At 45.3% G+C, this 17,241-nt stretch overlaps 1 protein-coding gene across 1 annotated transcript in view; it reads left to right on the forward strand.

Moving 5' to 3' along the window:
- The window catches only part of smchd1 (structural maintenance of chromosomes flexible hinge domain containing 1), a 302,280-nt gene that overhangs the window by 196,702 nt on the left and 88,337 nt on the right, over window positions 1-17,241 (forward strand). The window contains exons 32-33 of the mRNA XM_070893027.1: window positions 9,092-9,249; window positions 15,612-15,715. Coding sequence (XP_070749128.1) covers window positions 9,092-9,249; window positions 15,612-15,715 — 262 coding nt within the window. The remainder of the gene's footprint in view (window positions 1-9,091; window positions 9,250-15,611; window positions 15,716-17,241) is intronic.

Consider the following 17,241-nt stretch of genomic DNA (forward strand, 5'->3'; position numbering starts at 1 on the left):
GCCTTCCTAATTACTTGGTGTACCTGCATGCCAACTTTTTGTGTTTCATGTACAAGGACCTCTCGATCCCTCTGTACCGCAGCATTTTGTAATCTTTCTCTATTTATATAATAATTTGCTTTTTTATTCTTCCTACCAAAGTGGATAACCTCACATTTTCCCCCATTATACTCCATGTGCCACATTTTTGCCCACTTAACCTGTCCTCCTCACAACTTGCTTTCCCACCTATCTTTGTATCATTAGCAAATTTGGCTACTTTACACTCGGACCCTTCTTTCAAGTCATTAATATAGATTGTAAATAGTTGTCCCCAGTACTGATCTCTGTGGCGCCCTTAACCCTCAGCAACCTCAGCATCAATAGTGAGGTTAGAAAAGATTTGAAAGTTTTTGTTCAGCTATTATCTAGAATTTACTCATTCTACTGTTCATTGACGTTAATCTAGGCTCAGTGGCAGCATTCTCACCTTTGATTCAGAATGTTCTGGGTTCAAGTGCCAGTCCAAAGACTTGAGTGCATAATGTCAGCTGCCACTTCAGTGCAGTATTGAGTATGTGTTGCACTAACAAGGTTAGGGGGCACAGTAAGTAGTGTAGATGGGAGCAGAAAGTTCCAAAAGGGCATTGATAAAGTGCATGGGTAAAACTCTGGCAAATGGAGTTCAATGTGGAGAAGTGTGATGTTATCCACTTTGGACCCAAGAAAGACCAATCAGAATATTTTCTAAATGGCAAGAAGCTAGAAACTGGAAGAGCAGAGAGATTTATGGATCCGGGTACAGAAACCATATAAAACTAGTGGGCAGGTACAAAAAAAAGCTGAATAATATTTGGAAGATTTGTTAACTGTATTCATTTGATTTGCATATTGAAATAAATGGCCCGGAATTTGCAGTGGGTAATGACGGCGGTGTTAGCGTTCACTGTCATTATCCCTACGAAACTGACCGCAATGTCAGGGTTTACTGCAAGCGCTTCTAAATGCAGAAATTCTGAAGTTGCAGTCAGTCATTCACTGCTCCAACACAGACTCCACAGTGGACCCCCCCCAAAATAGCCGGAAATCAGTGGAAGTGACGAAAAGTTGAGGTAATATCGCTGTTAAATACCCCATTAAATGTTAAGCCTTGAGGACTAGGTGTAACTGTGGTTTTTACTACGTATTGACTGCTAAACAACAACTCTGGCCCTGAAAATCAAATTTTTATATTTGTGCAATGTCAAATTCCTCCATTATGATCAAATTTACACGATATACATGATATTTCAACTTCTACCTTATCCCCATGTGAAAGCCCCAGTCTTTATTTCGCTCCTAACATTTTTTAAAAGTGAGGATAAAAGCTCCTTTTTTATTTCCTGGTTTGCTGTCTGAGAATTCTTCAATGTGATCGGCTGCTTAGACAGCTTAATGATTTCATTGCTGCATTGCTCTAGGAATCCCCTATTCACAGTGCTGCAATCAATTGTACGCCCTGTAACCTCAAGTTTTTGGCATAGAGATCACAAGATGTCTGTGGACAGCTTTCTTCGTCAGTGGCGAGCGCCTTTGCTTCGCCACTGACGGCAAATTACGGACCAAGTTTTTTTTCATATATATAATTATACTATGCATATCTTGTCCTCAAAATTACTCACCATCATAGGCAGTCCCTCAGAATCGAGGAAGACTTGCTTCCACTTCTGAAGTGAGTTCTTTGGTGGCTGAACAGTCCAATACGAGAGCCACAGACTCTGTCACAGGTGGGACAGACAGTCGCCGAGGGAAGGGGTGGGTGCGACTGGTTTGCCGCACGCTCCTTCTGCCTGCGCTTGACCTCTTCACGCTCTCGCCGTTGAGACTCTTAAGTACTCAACGCCCTCCCAGATGCACTTTCTCCACTTAGGGCGATCTTTGGCCAGGGCTCCCAGGTGTCAGTGGTGATATTGCACTTTATCAGGGAGGCTTTGAGGGCATCCTTGTAACGTTTCCACTGTCCATCTTTGGCTCGTTTGCCATGAAGGAGCTCCGCATAGAGCACTTGCTTTGGGAGTCTCGTGTCTGGCATGCGAACTATGTGGCCTGCCCAGCAAAGCTGATCGAGTGTGGTCAGTGCTTCAATGCTGGGGATGTTAGCCTGGACGAAGTCACTGATGTTGGTGCGCCTGTCCTCCCAGGGGATTTGCAGGATCTTGCGGAGACATCGTTGGTGATATATCTCCAGCGACTTGATGTGCCTTCTGTACATCGTCCATGCCTCAGCCATACAGGAGGGCGGGTATTATTACAGTCCTGTAGACCATGAGCTTGGTGGTAGATTTGAGGGCCTGGTCTTCGAACACTCTCTTTCTCAGGCGGCCAAAGGCTGCACTGGCATACTGGAGGCGGTGTTAAATCTCCGCATCAATATCTGCTTTTGTTGATAGAGGCTCCCGAAGTATGGGAAATGGTCTACGTTGTCGAGGGCCACACTGTGGATCTTGATGACTGGGGGCAGTGCTGTGCGGCAAGGACAGGCTGTGGAGGACTTTTGTCTTATGGATGTTTAGCGTAAGGCCCATGCTTTCATATGCCTCAGTGAATAAATCGACTATGTCCTGGAGTTCAGACTCAAAGTGTGCAGACGCAGGCGTCGTCCGCGTACTGTAGCTTAACAACAGAGGTTGGGGTGATCTTGGACCTGGCCTGGAGGCGGCGTAGGTTAAACAGCTTCCCACTGGTTCTGTAGTTTAGTTCCATCCAGCAGAGAGCTTGTTGACTGCGAGGTGGAGCATGGCAGCGAGGAAGATTGACAAGAGGGTTGGAGCGAAAACCTGTTTGACCCCGGTCCGGACGTGGATTGGGCCTGTAATGGATCCGTTGGTAAGGATCACGGCCTGCATGTCGTCGTAGAGCAGGCGAAGGATGTTGACAAACTTTTGGGGGTATCCGAAACGGAGGAGGATGCTCCATAGACCCACACGGTTGACAGTGTCAATGGCCTTTGTAAGGTCGAAAAAGGCCATGTATAAGGGCTGGCGCTGCTCCCTGCATTTTTCCTGCAACAATCGCACTGCAAAGATCATGTCCGTTGTGCCCTGTAGGGGACGAAATCCGCACTGTGACTCCGGGAGGAGCTCCTCAGCCACAGGGAGAAGACGGTTGAGGAGAACTCTAGCAACAACTTTCCCAGTGGCTGATAGGAGGACTTGCCTCCTTTTTTAAAGATGGTCATGATCACTGCATCTCTGAGATCTCCCGGCATGCTCTCCTCCCTCCAGATGAGAGAGATGAGGTCATGTATCCACGGCAACAGCGCCTCTCCGCCATACTTTGGGGCCTCAGCAGGGATTCCATCCGCTCCTGTAGCCTTAATATTATTGAGCTGTTTTATGGCTTTTTCTACCTTGTGCAACGTTAGGGTTTCACTGAGGTGGTGGCGGGTCGCATGCTGCGAGATGGAGTCAAGAACACTCGAGTCAAAGGCAGAGTCTCAGGTGAGGAGATCTTTGAAGTGCTCCTTCCAGCGGGCCCTGACAGCCTCGGTGTTCTTGATGAGTGTTTCCCCGTTCTTGGCCAGCAGTGGGGTGGGGCCTTGGGAGTTTGGACCTTAGGTGGCCTTGACTGCGATGAATCCTCGCACATCATGGCTGTCGGTCAGTTGTTGTATCTCCTGTGCTTTCTCCATCCACCACTTGTTCTTTAGGTCCCGGGTTTTTTGTTGGACCTCAGCCTTAAGTTGTCTAATGTTGCTTTGCTGCTCCCGAGTTGGGTTGTTGCTTGAGGCTCAGAAATGCTCTGCGCTTGCGATCTATTAGTCCTTGGATCTCCTGATCATTTTTATCAAACCAGTCCTGGTGTTTTCTGGTTGAGTGACCAAGTGTCTCTTCACAGGCACTGGTTATGGAGGCCTGGAGGCAGACCGAGCGCTGTGGGCATTCAGCATCTCGGGGTCATCAAGGCACGCCAAGTTAGCTGTAAGGCACTGGCTGTTTAGGGCTCTCTTAGTGGGTCTTTAAGTGTCCCGGCATTGACTTTTTTGTGGCACTGCTTCTGCTGTCCCCTGTGCTTTGGGGCTATGGTAATGTCCATGATGGATCGGATTAGGCGGTGGTCCGTCCAGCAGTCATCAGCTCTTGTCATGGCACGGGTGATGCGCAGATCCTTGCTATCCCTGGCTCAGACGCTGACCTAGTCGAGCAGGTGTCAGTGTTTGGAGCGAGGGTGTTGCCACGATGCCTTGTATTTGTTGTATTTGTCCCTCTGGCGGAACAGGGTGTTGGTGATGAGTTCATGTTCCAGACATTTTGTCAGGAATTAGGGTACCGCTGGAGTTGGCTTTCCCTACCCACCTCTCTGCCAATCATGCCTCCCCAGAGGGCTGTGCCTTTGCTGGCCCTGGCGTTGAAGTCACCTTGGAGGATCAATTTGTCGCCCGTGGGGACACGGGACAGGGATGTCTCGAGGTTGGAATAAAAACCCTCTTTAGTCTCATCCGTCGCATCGAGTGTTGGGGCGTACGCACTGATGACTGTGGCGCATTGGTTCCGGGATAGGGTGAGACTGATGACTGTGGCGCATTGGTTCCGGGATAGGGTGAGACGAAGAGTCATGAGGCGTTCGTTAACCCCGCAGAGGGAGTCTTTGAGGCGGTCGACCAGCTCATTTTTGATGGCGAAACCGACTCCGTGAAGGCGGCGTTCTTCCTCTGGTTTTCCTTTCCAGAAAAAGGTGTAACCTCCACCTTGTTCCTTGAGCTGGCCTTCCCCTGCCCGCTGGGTCTCGCTTAGGGCAGCGATGTCGATATCAAAGTGTCTTAAGTTCCCGGGCAACTATGGCGGTGCAACATTCCGACCTGTCGCTGTTGGAGTTGTCCATGAGGGTCCTGACATTCCAGGTCCCGAACTTCATGTTAACGAAGTGGAAGATGCCTGTGCGTGAGTTCTTTTAACGTGGGGTGGCACACCGGCAACCACACGGGCTTAGTTGAGCAAGGTCTTGGTCCAATGGCAAGGGGGTCCAAGACAACTAGTGACCAGGCACTGCTGTATGTGCCTAATTGCCTATGGCGAGATGTTGGCCACAAGCTCGGCGCTGAGTAGCACCCTTGATGGTAGGTGGCCCAAGGCTTGGTTGGGGGGCAGACATTAGGAAGGTCAGCTGTCCGCTGGAGTTCTGAGGGATGTTTTAAAGGTTTCTTCCAAAGTTTTCCAAAGTTATTTAAAAGTTTCTCCAGAGGTTTCAAAGGAAAAATTCGCAAAGTTGTTTAAAAGTTGTTTAAAAGTTGTTTAAAAGTTGTTTAAAAGTTGTTTAAAAGTTGTTTAAAAGTTGTTTAAAAGTTGTTTAAAAGTTGTTTAAAAGTTGTTTAAAAGTTGTTTAAAAGTTGTTTAAAAGTTGTTTAAAAGTAGTTGAACTTTTAAACAACTTTTAAACAACTTTTAAAGTTGTTTAAAAAGTTACTCAGGTTGATTAAAAGTTGATTTAAAAGTCTAAAATGTAAGTCAGTAGTAGGTTACTCCCCTGGCACTGCTCCATGGGCACCGTCAGCCCTCTGTTGTCCTGGGCCAGCCCCGGCGTCCCTTCGGCCGGTTAAACACCGGCCACGGAGTCCCTTCGGCCAACTCGGAGCTGCCTCGGCAGCGACCCCGGAGTCCTGGCAGCCTAATCTGCATAGGCGAAAGCAGCTGGATGTAGTTTTCTGTGTTGTCCTAGGGGTTCGGTAAGGCCCTGAGGTCGGTGATTTGGGAGGTCAGCGAATCATAGAAAATAGGTGCAGGAGCAGGCCATTCGATCCTGCACCGCCATTCAATATGATCATGGCTGATCATGTAACCTCAGTACTCCTTCCCTCCATATCCCCTGACCCCTTAAGCCGTAAGGGCCACATCTAACTCCCTTTTGAATATTTCCTACGACCTGGACTCCACAACTTTCTGTGGCAGAGAATTCCACAAGTTCACAACTCTCTGGGTGAAAAAGTTTCTCCTCATCTCGGTCCCATATGGCTTACCCCTTATCCTTAGACTGTGTCCCCTGGTTCTGGACTTCCCCAACATCGGGAACATTCTTCCTGCATCTAACTTGTCCAGTCCCGTCAGAATTTTATGTTTCTATGAGATCCTCTCTCATTCTTCTAAATTCCAGTGAGTATATGCCTAGCTGATCCAGTCTTTCCTCATATGTCAGTCCAGCCATCCCGGGAATCAGTCTGATGAACCTTTGCTGCACTCCCTCAATAGCAAGCACGTCCTTCCTCAGATTAGGAGACCAAAACTCCATACAATACTCAAGGTGTGGTCTCATCAAGGCCCTGTACAAATGCAGCAAGACCTCCCTGCTCCTATACTCAAATCCCCTCACTATGAAGGCCAGCATACCATTTGCTTTCTTTACTGCCTGCTGAACCTGTATGCCTACCTTCAATGACTGATGTATCATGACACCCAGGTCTCGTTGCATCTCCCCTTTTACTAATCTGTCACCATTCAGATAATAATCTGCCTTCCTGTTTTTGCCACCAAAGTGGATAACCTCACATTTATCCACATTATACTGCATCTGCCATGCATTTGCCCATTCACCTAACTTGTCCAAGTTCCCCTGCAGCCTCTTTGCATCCTCCTCGCAGTCAGTAAGGCCCTGAGGTCGGTGTGATGGTAAGGCCCTTGTGGGCAGCTTTCTTCGTCCGCGGCGAGCGCCTTTTTCGCCACTGACCGCAAATTACAGACCAAGTTTTTTATATATATATATAATTATACTATGCGTATTTTGTCCTCAAAATTGCCCAAAATGCCCTTGTTCAATGTATTTGACAATTGAGTATGTTCTATCAAGGATGTAATTATTTCAGTGGTTGCAGCTTACATTTAGAACCACTAGTTTATGAATGGGGGAATTGTTGTCAACCTTTTGCAGTTGCAAATTAATTTGCAGTTCAATGCAGTGGCCTAAAGCAATCATAGTAATAGAAGATTCATGCTAGTACTTAACTTTCAGTGAACCTGACTAAATACCCAAATATTTCAAGAGTTTATGATAGATTCCTAAATGATACCTGTTAAATACTTCATGCAACAGTTGCACTCATTCTTTTGATACCATATGTTTCAATTTTGTAGAATGTTTTAATTTATTTTCCTAAAATGTGTCGGCCGTGGCTAAGTGGTAGTGCCCCTGCCTCCGAGTCAGAAGGTCATGGGTTCAAGCCATATTCAGGCTGACACGTCAATGCAGCACTGAGGAAGTGTTTCACCGTTGAAGGTGCTGTCATTTGGATGAGACGTTAAACTGAGGCCCTGTCTGCCCCTCGAGTGGATGTAAACAGTCCCCTGGCACAGTTCTTCTGGTGTCCTGGACAATATTTATCTAGCAACCAACAGCACAAAAACCCCCAGATTATTTGGTCATGTATCTTGGTGCTGTTTGTGGTGCCTTGTTTTGCACAAATCGTCTGTCCCGTTTCCCAATATTACAACAGTGACTGCACTTCAAAAGTATTTAATTGCCTGCAAATTGCTTTGGGAGGTCCTCACATTGTGAAAGGCACTATAAATGCAAGTTTTTTTCTAAATTACAAAATGAAACTTGTAAAAGAGGTACAGTTCCTGCTATTCTGAAGGACTGCAAGTCCCTTTATGAACGTTCGGGAACGTTCAGAATAATGGTCGAACACATTCTTGCAAGAAGGATAAATTATTTTGGGCTCAATTTTCTCCAGTGATTTGCGCCCTTTTTTTGGAGCAGGCTGCTTTTTTTGACATGTTTTTTTTTAAAGTTTCCCCCACTCAATTTGCACCAGCGTAACTCAGTTAGTAACGATTTTTTTTTAGGTACGTTTTTTTCAGCCAAAGGGGGTGTAACCTGCCACCTGTGCCAGTTCTGGCCATTTAGGCAAGTTTGGCCAGCTGAGAGTTACTCCATTTCTGCTTAGGCCAGCGTATGTGGCCTCTGCAGAAAAACTTTCTGGAGAGTTAAAGAAATCGGTTCAGGTAAGGAAATCGGCGCAGGTAAGTGCAGCAGATGCCCGGACAGCAGCAGCAGGAAAGAGGAGGGGATGGGGGGTGGTGAGAAGCCTTTCGGGTGTAGTTAGGTGCGGGGACCCGGAGGGAGGAGACCATTTGGCCTGGGATAGGGGCGGGGGAGCAGACCGGGATGCCACTCGGCCTGGGCTAGGGGCGGGAGAACACACTGGCAAGCCCTTCGGCCTGGGCTTAGGGCAGGGGTAGTGGAACCGGCTTTAATAATTGGAGGTAAGTTGCTGCAATATATTTTAATGTGTTTTTGTTGATGTAATGTGTTGGGAGCTGGCTGTATGTTTCACTTTGCAGCCTCAGCTCGGATTGTGTCCCTGGTTACCATGGCAACCCAATCTTTTTGGCGCAGATCAAGGCTCCACCCCCAAAACTAAAGGACAGATTAGGCCACGCCAAAATGAAGAAATCCAACGGGGAAAATTGGAACTTTTTTTTTCGCGTACTTGGGGCCCCAAAAAAACGAGCGGAACTCCAAGTTCGCCAAAAAGAAAAGCTTTGGGGGAAATTGAGCCCTCTGTATGCCGTTATGTATGATGCACATTGGTCCACAGTTGCAGAACTCCATTGACAGTGGCCTGGGAGCAGGTAATTTGCCCCGTCAGTGCAGATATAGTGCATGGCTTTGGAGGCCGAGGGAACAAATATATTGAATGTCTGGTTAAAAGGAACTAATGACTGTGCATGCAAGGCTGCATCAATATTCAAGAAACAGATTATCCTGGCTATAATGAGAATCACAGTCACATTAACAGGTTATAGCTAGAATTTATAAAAGTGCAATAGATCTTTCTTGTTTGTTAAAATTGAGTTGTGTGCAAGTGTAATGTATTACTGGTACCTTCAGTATTTTTTTTAAATCTGTGTTTTAGCTGTCATCAATGAAAAAGGATGGCATAGTGCTCTCAAATTACATATGGTCATAAAGAACTTTTTTAAATTGTCTAATTGCGATTCAAGATTAATTGTCTTTATTTGTTTTTTGATAATTGGAATGAAATTGCTTTCAACGAGATTGCATTTAGTTGGTCTGAAGAATAGGTGATATTTATCAGAAATGTTAAGGGCTGCACTGTATAGGTTTCCGTTTTGTATTTCAGGGGAGAATACACATTGCAAGCTAAAGCCGTCATTAATAAAAGTACACTGGATGGTCCAGTGATCAGATTGAATGTAGTGCCAGACCCCAACAAACCTATCAGCTTGCATATAGACTACGACAAAAATACATCTTTTGTTGCTGGTGGATTTTTAACAGGTATGCATGATTTATTCATTTGTAAAGATATTGATGGAAATTAGGATGATAGACTTGTTTGTTCATTGGACCTTCGGATATGTACCAATATTTGTTAGAATATTTTTGGAAAGTCCGTAAATGTTAAATATACAATTCTATTTACTATGTCACCATTCTCATTCTTGTCGTACACTGATTTATATTTGTAATATCCAAGTGATTTGTCGGAATAATGTTCCTCTAATTGCAGTTTCATGTGCAAGGTATTTAAGTTTTTACATAGAACATAGATTAGGAGTAGAACAGGGCTAATTTGACCTATTTTAAGTCATTCATTTTAATCAATATTTCTAGTTTGGTGTTGCTGGCTGCCAGCTTTCTACTTGAGTGCAGTACAGACTGTTTTTCAATCTAGCTTGTGTGTAGCTATCCTTATGTTTGTTTACCTCCGTTTCTTACTGTGAAAGTGTGCTGAACTTTTTTTCTGACTAGAAACTAGTTTCTGCTTTTACTGTAGAGTTTAGTTCATTTAGCAACTTTCTGGCTAAATGTAGTTTTCCCATGTTCCTATAAAGGTATAGCGCCCTACTGACTTGAAAGCTGTCCTGACTTGTATATTGTTTGCTGCTACCATATTTGATTGGTTGAAGCATACTATATTGATGCTAATAGCACTTTTTATGGAGGGTAAAAGTACAATAACACTGAAAGTTTGGAACATGTACATTACTTGTTCAATCAATCATCATAAAAACAATATTATCTGTGCTCAACTTGCATAATGAAGCTGCACTTTCAGACCTTATCAAACTTTTTCAGGCCAGTGGCCTTGTATTTCAGTGTTGTACAGACAAGTACTTTGTGTTTGCTTTGTTAAACAATGCAATGCAAGAGATTATTGTAGAAATCTGGTTGCAATTTTTGTAATATCAAGGGTCTGCATTCTGAATTGTCTTAATGCTCATGTATTTTTACATGGTTGCCCTTTAAGCCAATTTAACCACTCCCTAAAGGACAGGCCAGAAAACAGCATTTGCCACCTATGAAAAGTGTCAATTGTAAGTCAGTATTGTTCCAAAGTGAAGCTGTGTACAGTCCTCGCTATACCAAAGCAAGCATTTCCGAGCTAATTGAAATTTTATTCACTTGAAGGGGATTAAATTAAAAACTAATCTGCTGAAACATTGGGCTCAAAATTGCCCAGGGATTGCTCTTTTTTTTGAGAGCAACTTGATTTTTCTGGAGTATTTTAAAAATCCCCATTTTGCACATTCAATTTGCGCTAGTGTAAGTGAGTTAGTTAGGATTTTTTTTAGTTTCGTTTTTTTCAAAAGGGGGCTTTACCAGCCACCTAAGCCCGTTTTGGCCATTTAGGCCACTTTGGACAGCTAATAGTTACTCCAAACTAACGTAGGCCAGCGTATATGGCCACTTGTGGACGCACAGAAAACCCTTGCGGAGAGTCAAGAAATCAGCGCAGGTAGGTACTAATGACTTGACTAAAGAATGTGAATAGGATCAAAGAGATATACAGGACATCATTTGACAAACTTCGCAAAGTTAATTTACTGTACAATCATGGAAGCTTAAACTACAAAAATAAAAGAAGTAAAGGGACAAAACATTTACATTTTTTCAAAATATCCAAATAAAAAATAGAAGTACCTCTTGCTCGTAATTCTTATGTTCTTATGCAGGAAAGTATTTTCATCAACAGGGTTAAGGAAAGTCTTGAGTGAGCTCATTAAAATTTACTGGCTGCACAGTTATCACCCCTCTTTCCCCCCCCCCCCCCCCATCAAAACTCTCTTCTCCTCCTCCTCTTCCCCTCCCCCAATCAAAACTCTCTCTTCTCCTCTTCTCTCTTTCCCCCCCCCCCCCTCCCCCGGATAAAAACTCTTCTCCGCGCTCACTTTCCCCCCGCCCATCCCGATCAAAACACTCCCCGCACCAACCTGTTTGTTGTAGCCTTAGCCCAGGAAGACAGACCACTCGGCCCAGGATAGAGGCAGGACGCATCGGGTTCCATGCTGCAGCATGCATCATCATCATCGGCAGGAACTACTGCATATGCGCGAACGCTCTAATGCGCATGCGGAGTCGTCATCATAGGCAGTCCCTCGGGATCGAGGAAGACTTGCTTTCACTTTTAGCATGAGTTCTTAGGTGGCTGTGCAGTCCAATACAAGAACCACATTTTCTGTCACAGGTGGGACAGATAGTTGTTGAGGGAAAGGGTGGGTAGGGAGCCTGGTTTGCCGCACACTCCTTCCGTTGCCTGCGCTTGATTTCTGCATGCTCTCGGCGGCGATACTCGAGGAGCTCAGTGCACTCCCAAATGCACTTACTCCACTTAGGGCGGTCTATGGCCAAGGACTCACAGGTGTCAGTGGAGATGTCACACTTTATCAGGGAAGCTTTGAGGGTGTCCTTGTAACGTTTCCTCTGCCCGCCTTTGGCTCGTTTGCCGTGGACGAGTTCCAGGTAGAGCGTTTGCTTTGGGATTCTTGTGTCTGACATGCGAACTATGTGGCCTGCCCAGCGGAGCTAATCAAGTGTGGTCAGTGCTTCAATGCTGGGAATGTTGGCCTGGATGAGGACGCTAATGTTTGTGCGTCTGTCCTCCCAGAGGATTTGCAGGATCTTGCGGAGACATCGCTTATGGTATTTCTCCAGCGACTTGCGGTGTCTACTGTACATGGTCCACGTCTCTGAGCCATACAGGAGGGCGGGTATTACTACAGCCCTGTCGACCATGAGCTTGATGACCGTTTTGAGGGACTGATCTTCAAACACTCTTTTCCTCAGGCGGCCGAAGGCTGCACTGGCGCACTGGAGGCGGTGTTGGATCTCGTCATGAATGCTTGCTCTTGTTGATAGGAGGCTCCCGAGATTGGCGAAGTGGTCCATGTTGTCCAGGGCCATGCCATGGATCTTGATATTTGGGGGGCAGTTCTGTGCAGTGAGGACAGGCTGGTCTAGGACCTTTGTCTTACTAATGTTTAGAGTAAGGCCCATGCTTTCATACGCCTCGGTAAATACGTCGTCTATGTCCTGGAGTTCAGCCTCTGTGTGTGCACAGACGCAGGCGTCGTCTGCGTATTGTAGCTCGATGACAGAGGTTGGAGTGGTTTTGGACCTGGCCTGGAGCCGGCGAAGGTTGAACAGCTTCCCACTGGTTCTGTAGTTTAGCTCCACTCCAGCGGGGAGCTTATCGACTGTGAGGTGGAGCATGGCAGCGAGGAAAATTGAGAAGGGGGTTGGGGTGATGACTCAGCTCTGCTTGACCCCGGTACGGACATGAATTGGGTCTGTGATGGATCCGTTGGTAAGGATCACGGCCTGCATGTCGTCGTGGAGCAGGCGGAGTATGGTGATGTACTTTTGGGGGCATCCGAAACGGAGGAGGACGCTCCATAGACCCTCGCGGTTGACAGTGTCAAAGGCCTTTGTAAGGTCGAAGAAGGCCATGTATAAGGGCTGGCGCTGTTCCCTGCATTTTTCCTGCAGCTGTCGCGCTGCAAAAATCATGCCCATTGTGCCCTGGAGGGGACGAAATCCACACTGCGACTCCGGGAGGAGCTCCTCGGCCACGGGGAGAAGACAGTTGAGGAGGACTCTGGCGACGACTTTCTCAGTGGCTGATAGCAGGGAGATTCCTCTGTCGTTGCCACAGTCGGACTTGTCCCCTTTTTTAAAGATGGTCACGATCACTGCATCTCTGAGATCTCCCGGCATGCTCTCCTCCCTCCAGATGAGAGCAATGAGGTTGTGCATTCGTGCCAGTAGTGCCTCTCCGCCATACTTCAGTGCCTCAGCAGGGATTCCATTCGCTCCCGTAGCCTTGTTTTTAAGCTGTCTTATGGCTTTTTCTACCTAGTGCAGTGTTGGGGTCTCACTGAGGTGGTGGTGGGTAGCATGCTGCAGAATGGAGTCGAGAACACGCGAGTTAAAGGCAGAGTCTCGGTTGAGGAGATCTTAGAAGTGTTCCTTCCAGTGGGCCCTGACTGCCTTGATGTCCTTGATGAGTGTTTCCCTGTTCTTGGCCAGGAGTGGGATGGGGCCTTGGGAGTTTGGTCCGTATCTGGCCTTGACTGGTGAAGAATCCTCGCATATCATGGCTGTCGGCCAGCTGCTGTATCTCCTGTGCTTTCTCCATCCACCACCTGTTCTTTAGGCTCCGGGTTTTTTGTTGGACCTTAGCCTTTGGCCGTTTGTAATGCTGCTTTGCTGCTCCCGAGTTGGGTTGCTGTTTAAGGCTCAGAAATGCGCTGCGCTTGCAGTCTTTTAGTTCTTGAATCTCCTGATCATTCTCATCAAACCAGTCCTGGTGTTTCCTGGTTGAGTGACTGAGCGTCTCCTTGCACACACTGGTTATGGAGGCCTGGAGGGCAGACCAAGTGCTGTGGGCATTCTGCGTCTCGGGGTCATCAATGCACGCCAGGTTAGCTATGAGACGCTGACTGTAAAGGGCTCTCTTAGCTTGGTCCTTAAGTGTCCCAGCATTGACTTTTTTGCGACATGCTTTGCACATTTGTTCATTGAATCCAACAGAAAGTAAATCACTAACGGTTGGTAAAAGTGTGCAAATGCCACAATTATCTGCAGTTTTCCAGACTCTCTGTTCTGACTAAATTTTCCCATGTTTCTAAGTAGTTGCTGGATTCCTTAAAGTTTCTAATCAGGTTGTCCATGAAATAGTTCTTCCGTTTCTCTCCCTGGTACCAAAATACAATACCACACATTTATCTGTGTTAAAATTAATTTGCCAGTTATATGCCCATTCTGCATGTTTATGTCTTCCTGTAATTTGTTGCAGTCTTCCTCAGTATTGACTAATCCCTTCCCCTCCCCACCCCAAACAAATGTTACCACAAATTTAGAAATAGTTTTTGATTCCAAACAGTCATTACACTGTTAAAACCCCAGTTACACCTAATCCAAAAGGGTCTAACCTTTCGTCAGTTCCTTGATTTGACAGATTACACTGATTGCCGGGTGTGGTTTGGGGAGAAGGTGGGGTGGGGAGAGAAAGAGATTGAGGAACATTGTGGGCGATGGCCACAGCGCAGCCAGTGTTGGAACAGTGAATGACTGACTAGAACTTTACGATCTCTGCATTAGGATGCGCATGTGCTACATCCTGAAGTTGCAGTCAGTTTCAATGGGGTTATAACAGTGAGCGCTGTCCGTTTGCTGTTACTACCCACCACAAATTCCAGGCAATTATCTTGGAAAAGAACATGAATGAATGAATGAATGAATGAAGTAATTAGTTGACTTTGGTAGCAAGAATAGAAAAACAAAATCTTTTTTAAATGGTGAGAAACTTTTACATGTTGGTGTTCAGAGAGATTTGGGTATCCTTGTGCAAGAAACACAGAAAGCTAGCATGCAATATGGAAGGCAAATCATTGTCCTTTATTGCACGGGGGTTGCAGTATAAGGGTAAGGAAGTCTTGCTACAAGTGTACAGGGGCTTGGTGAGACCATACCTGGTGTACTGTGCACAGTTTTGGCCTCCTTATCTAAGGAAGGATATACTTATCTTGGAGGTGGTACAACAGAGGTTCACAAGACTGATTCCTGGTATATGAGGGCTGTCTTATGATGAGAGATTGTGTAGAATTGGCTTATACTCTCAAGTTTAGAAGAATGAGAGGTGATCTCATTGAAACATGCAAGATTCTGAAGGGGATTGACGGGATAGATCCTGAGAGGTTGTTTCCCCTGGCTGGAGTGTCTAGAACTAGGGGGCGCAGTCTCGGGATAAAGGGTAGGCCACTTACGACGGAGATGAGGAGGAATTTCTTCACTCAATGGGTTGTGAATCTTTGGAATTCTCTGCCCCCGAGGGCTGTGGATGCTGAGTCTGAATATATTCAAGGCTGAGATAGATTTTTGGAGTCAAGGGGAATCAAAGACTATGGAGATCGGGTGGGAAAGTGGAGTTGAGGTTGATGATCAGCCATGATCTTACTGGATGGCGGAGCAGGCTTGATGGGCCGTAGGGCCTACTCCTGTTACTATTTCGTATGTTCTTGTTAACTATTTTAAACTTACAGCTTTAACTACCTACAGACCATGTTTGAATAGAAAATATAAGGCTAGCTATTGTATTGAATTAAACTACGAATGTAATCGCAGAGAAAAGGAAATAGAACATTTAGAAAATCAAATGCAGTTAAATTCTACTAACCAAGCAAGTATAAACTAGTTGATGCAGCATTTATTTTGCTTAATTGTTCACAAAATGCTTGAAGACCATTATTGTACTGGAAAAGAATCATCTTATTTGTTATAATCGGTTAACACAAAATATGTGAAGAAAATTATGCATATGATGAGTCCATTAATACTTTTATGTAACTCTCTTCTAGATTTTGTGGTTAGTGTTATTTCTGAAGATGGCAGTGCAATGAGGAATATCAGACCAACAGATGTTACCATGAGAATCTGGAGGGGCCAGCGGCCATCATCCAACGTAAGTTAAATGAATACCTGATGTTGCTATTGTAATAACTAACTATTTTGGCCTATCCCCATAATCCTGCTATCACCTACCACCCCCCTTCAAGGAGAACATAGACCATTTTAAAACTACCTGAATTAGTGGCCCAGAATTTCCTGAAACAGCATAACCAGCAAGTCACGCCATAATTCATGAGTTACGCCAAAATTTCCTTAGAATCTTATTAACATATGCAAGAATTTCCTTTCTGTCTGTCTCAATCCAATCTTTCTTTCCCTCTATTTATTTTTCTGTACCTGATTTAACATTACATCGGAATATAGGAAATAGGAGCAGGAATAGGCCATTCGTCCCTTGAGCCTGCTCTGCCATTCTGTAAGATCATGACTGATCTTGGGCTCAGTTCCACTTCCCTGCCCACTCTCCATAACCCTTCACTCCCTTATCTTTCAAAAAAAATCTGTCTACATTCACCTTAAATATATTCAATGACCCAGCCTCCAAAGCTCTCTGGGGCAGAGAATTCCACAGATTTACGACCCTCTGAGAGAAGAAATTCCTCCTCGTCTTCAGTTCTAAATGGGTGACCACTTATTCTTAAACTATGTTGTCTATTTCTAGATTCCCCCTCGAAGAAACATCCTCTTCTGCATCTACTTTGTTGAGCCCCCTCAGTATCTTCTGTTTCAGTCAGATCACCTCTCATTTTTCTAAAAGCCAATGAGTATAGACACAACCTACTCGACCTTTTTTCATAAGTCAACCCCATCATCTCAGAAATCAACCTAGTGAACCTCTGAACTGCCTCCAATGCAAGTATATCCCTCCTTTAAATAAGGAGACTAAAACTGTACGCAGTACTCTAGGAATGGTCTCACCAATACCCTGTACAATTGCAGCAGTACTTCCCTGCTTTATACTCCATTCCCCTTGCAGTAAAGGCCAACATTCCATTTGCCTTCCTGAGTACTTTCTGTGCCTGCATACTAACTTTTTGTGTTTCATGCACAAGGACCCCCAGGTCCCTCTCTACTGCAACATTTTGTAATCCCTTTTCCATTTAAATAATAATTTGCTTAGCCTGTCTATATCTGTTTGCAGATTCTTTGTGTCCTCCTCACAACTTGCTTTCCCACCCATCTTTGTATTATCAGAAAACTTGGCTACATTACACTCGGTCCCTTCATCCAAGTCATTAATATAGGTGTAAATAGTTGAAGCCCCAGCTCCGATCCCTGTGGCACCTCATTAGTTACCATTTGCCAACCGGAAAATAGCACACTTATCTCGACTCTCTGTTTTCTGTTAGATAACCAGTCCGCTATCCATGCTAATATATTACCCCCAACCCCGTAAACTTTTAGCTTGTGCAGTAACCTTTTATATGGTACCTTATCGAATGCGTTCTGGAAATCCAAATACACGGCATCCACTGGTTACCCTTTATCCAACCTGCTCGTTGCATCCTCAAAGAACTCCAGCAAATTTGTCAAGCATGATTTCCCTTTCATAAAACCATGCTGACTCTGCTTGACTAT

This window comes from Pristiophorus japonicus, chromosome 1, assembly GCF_044704955.1.
Source record: "Pristiophorus japonicus isolate sPriJap1 chromosome 1, sPriJap1.hap1, whole genome shotgun sequence".
NCBI lineage: Eukaryota > Metazoa > Chordata > Chondrichthyes > Pristiophoridae > Pristiophorus > Pristiophorus japonicus.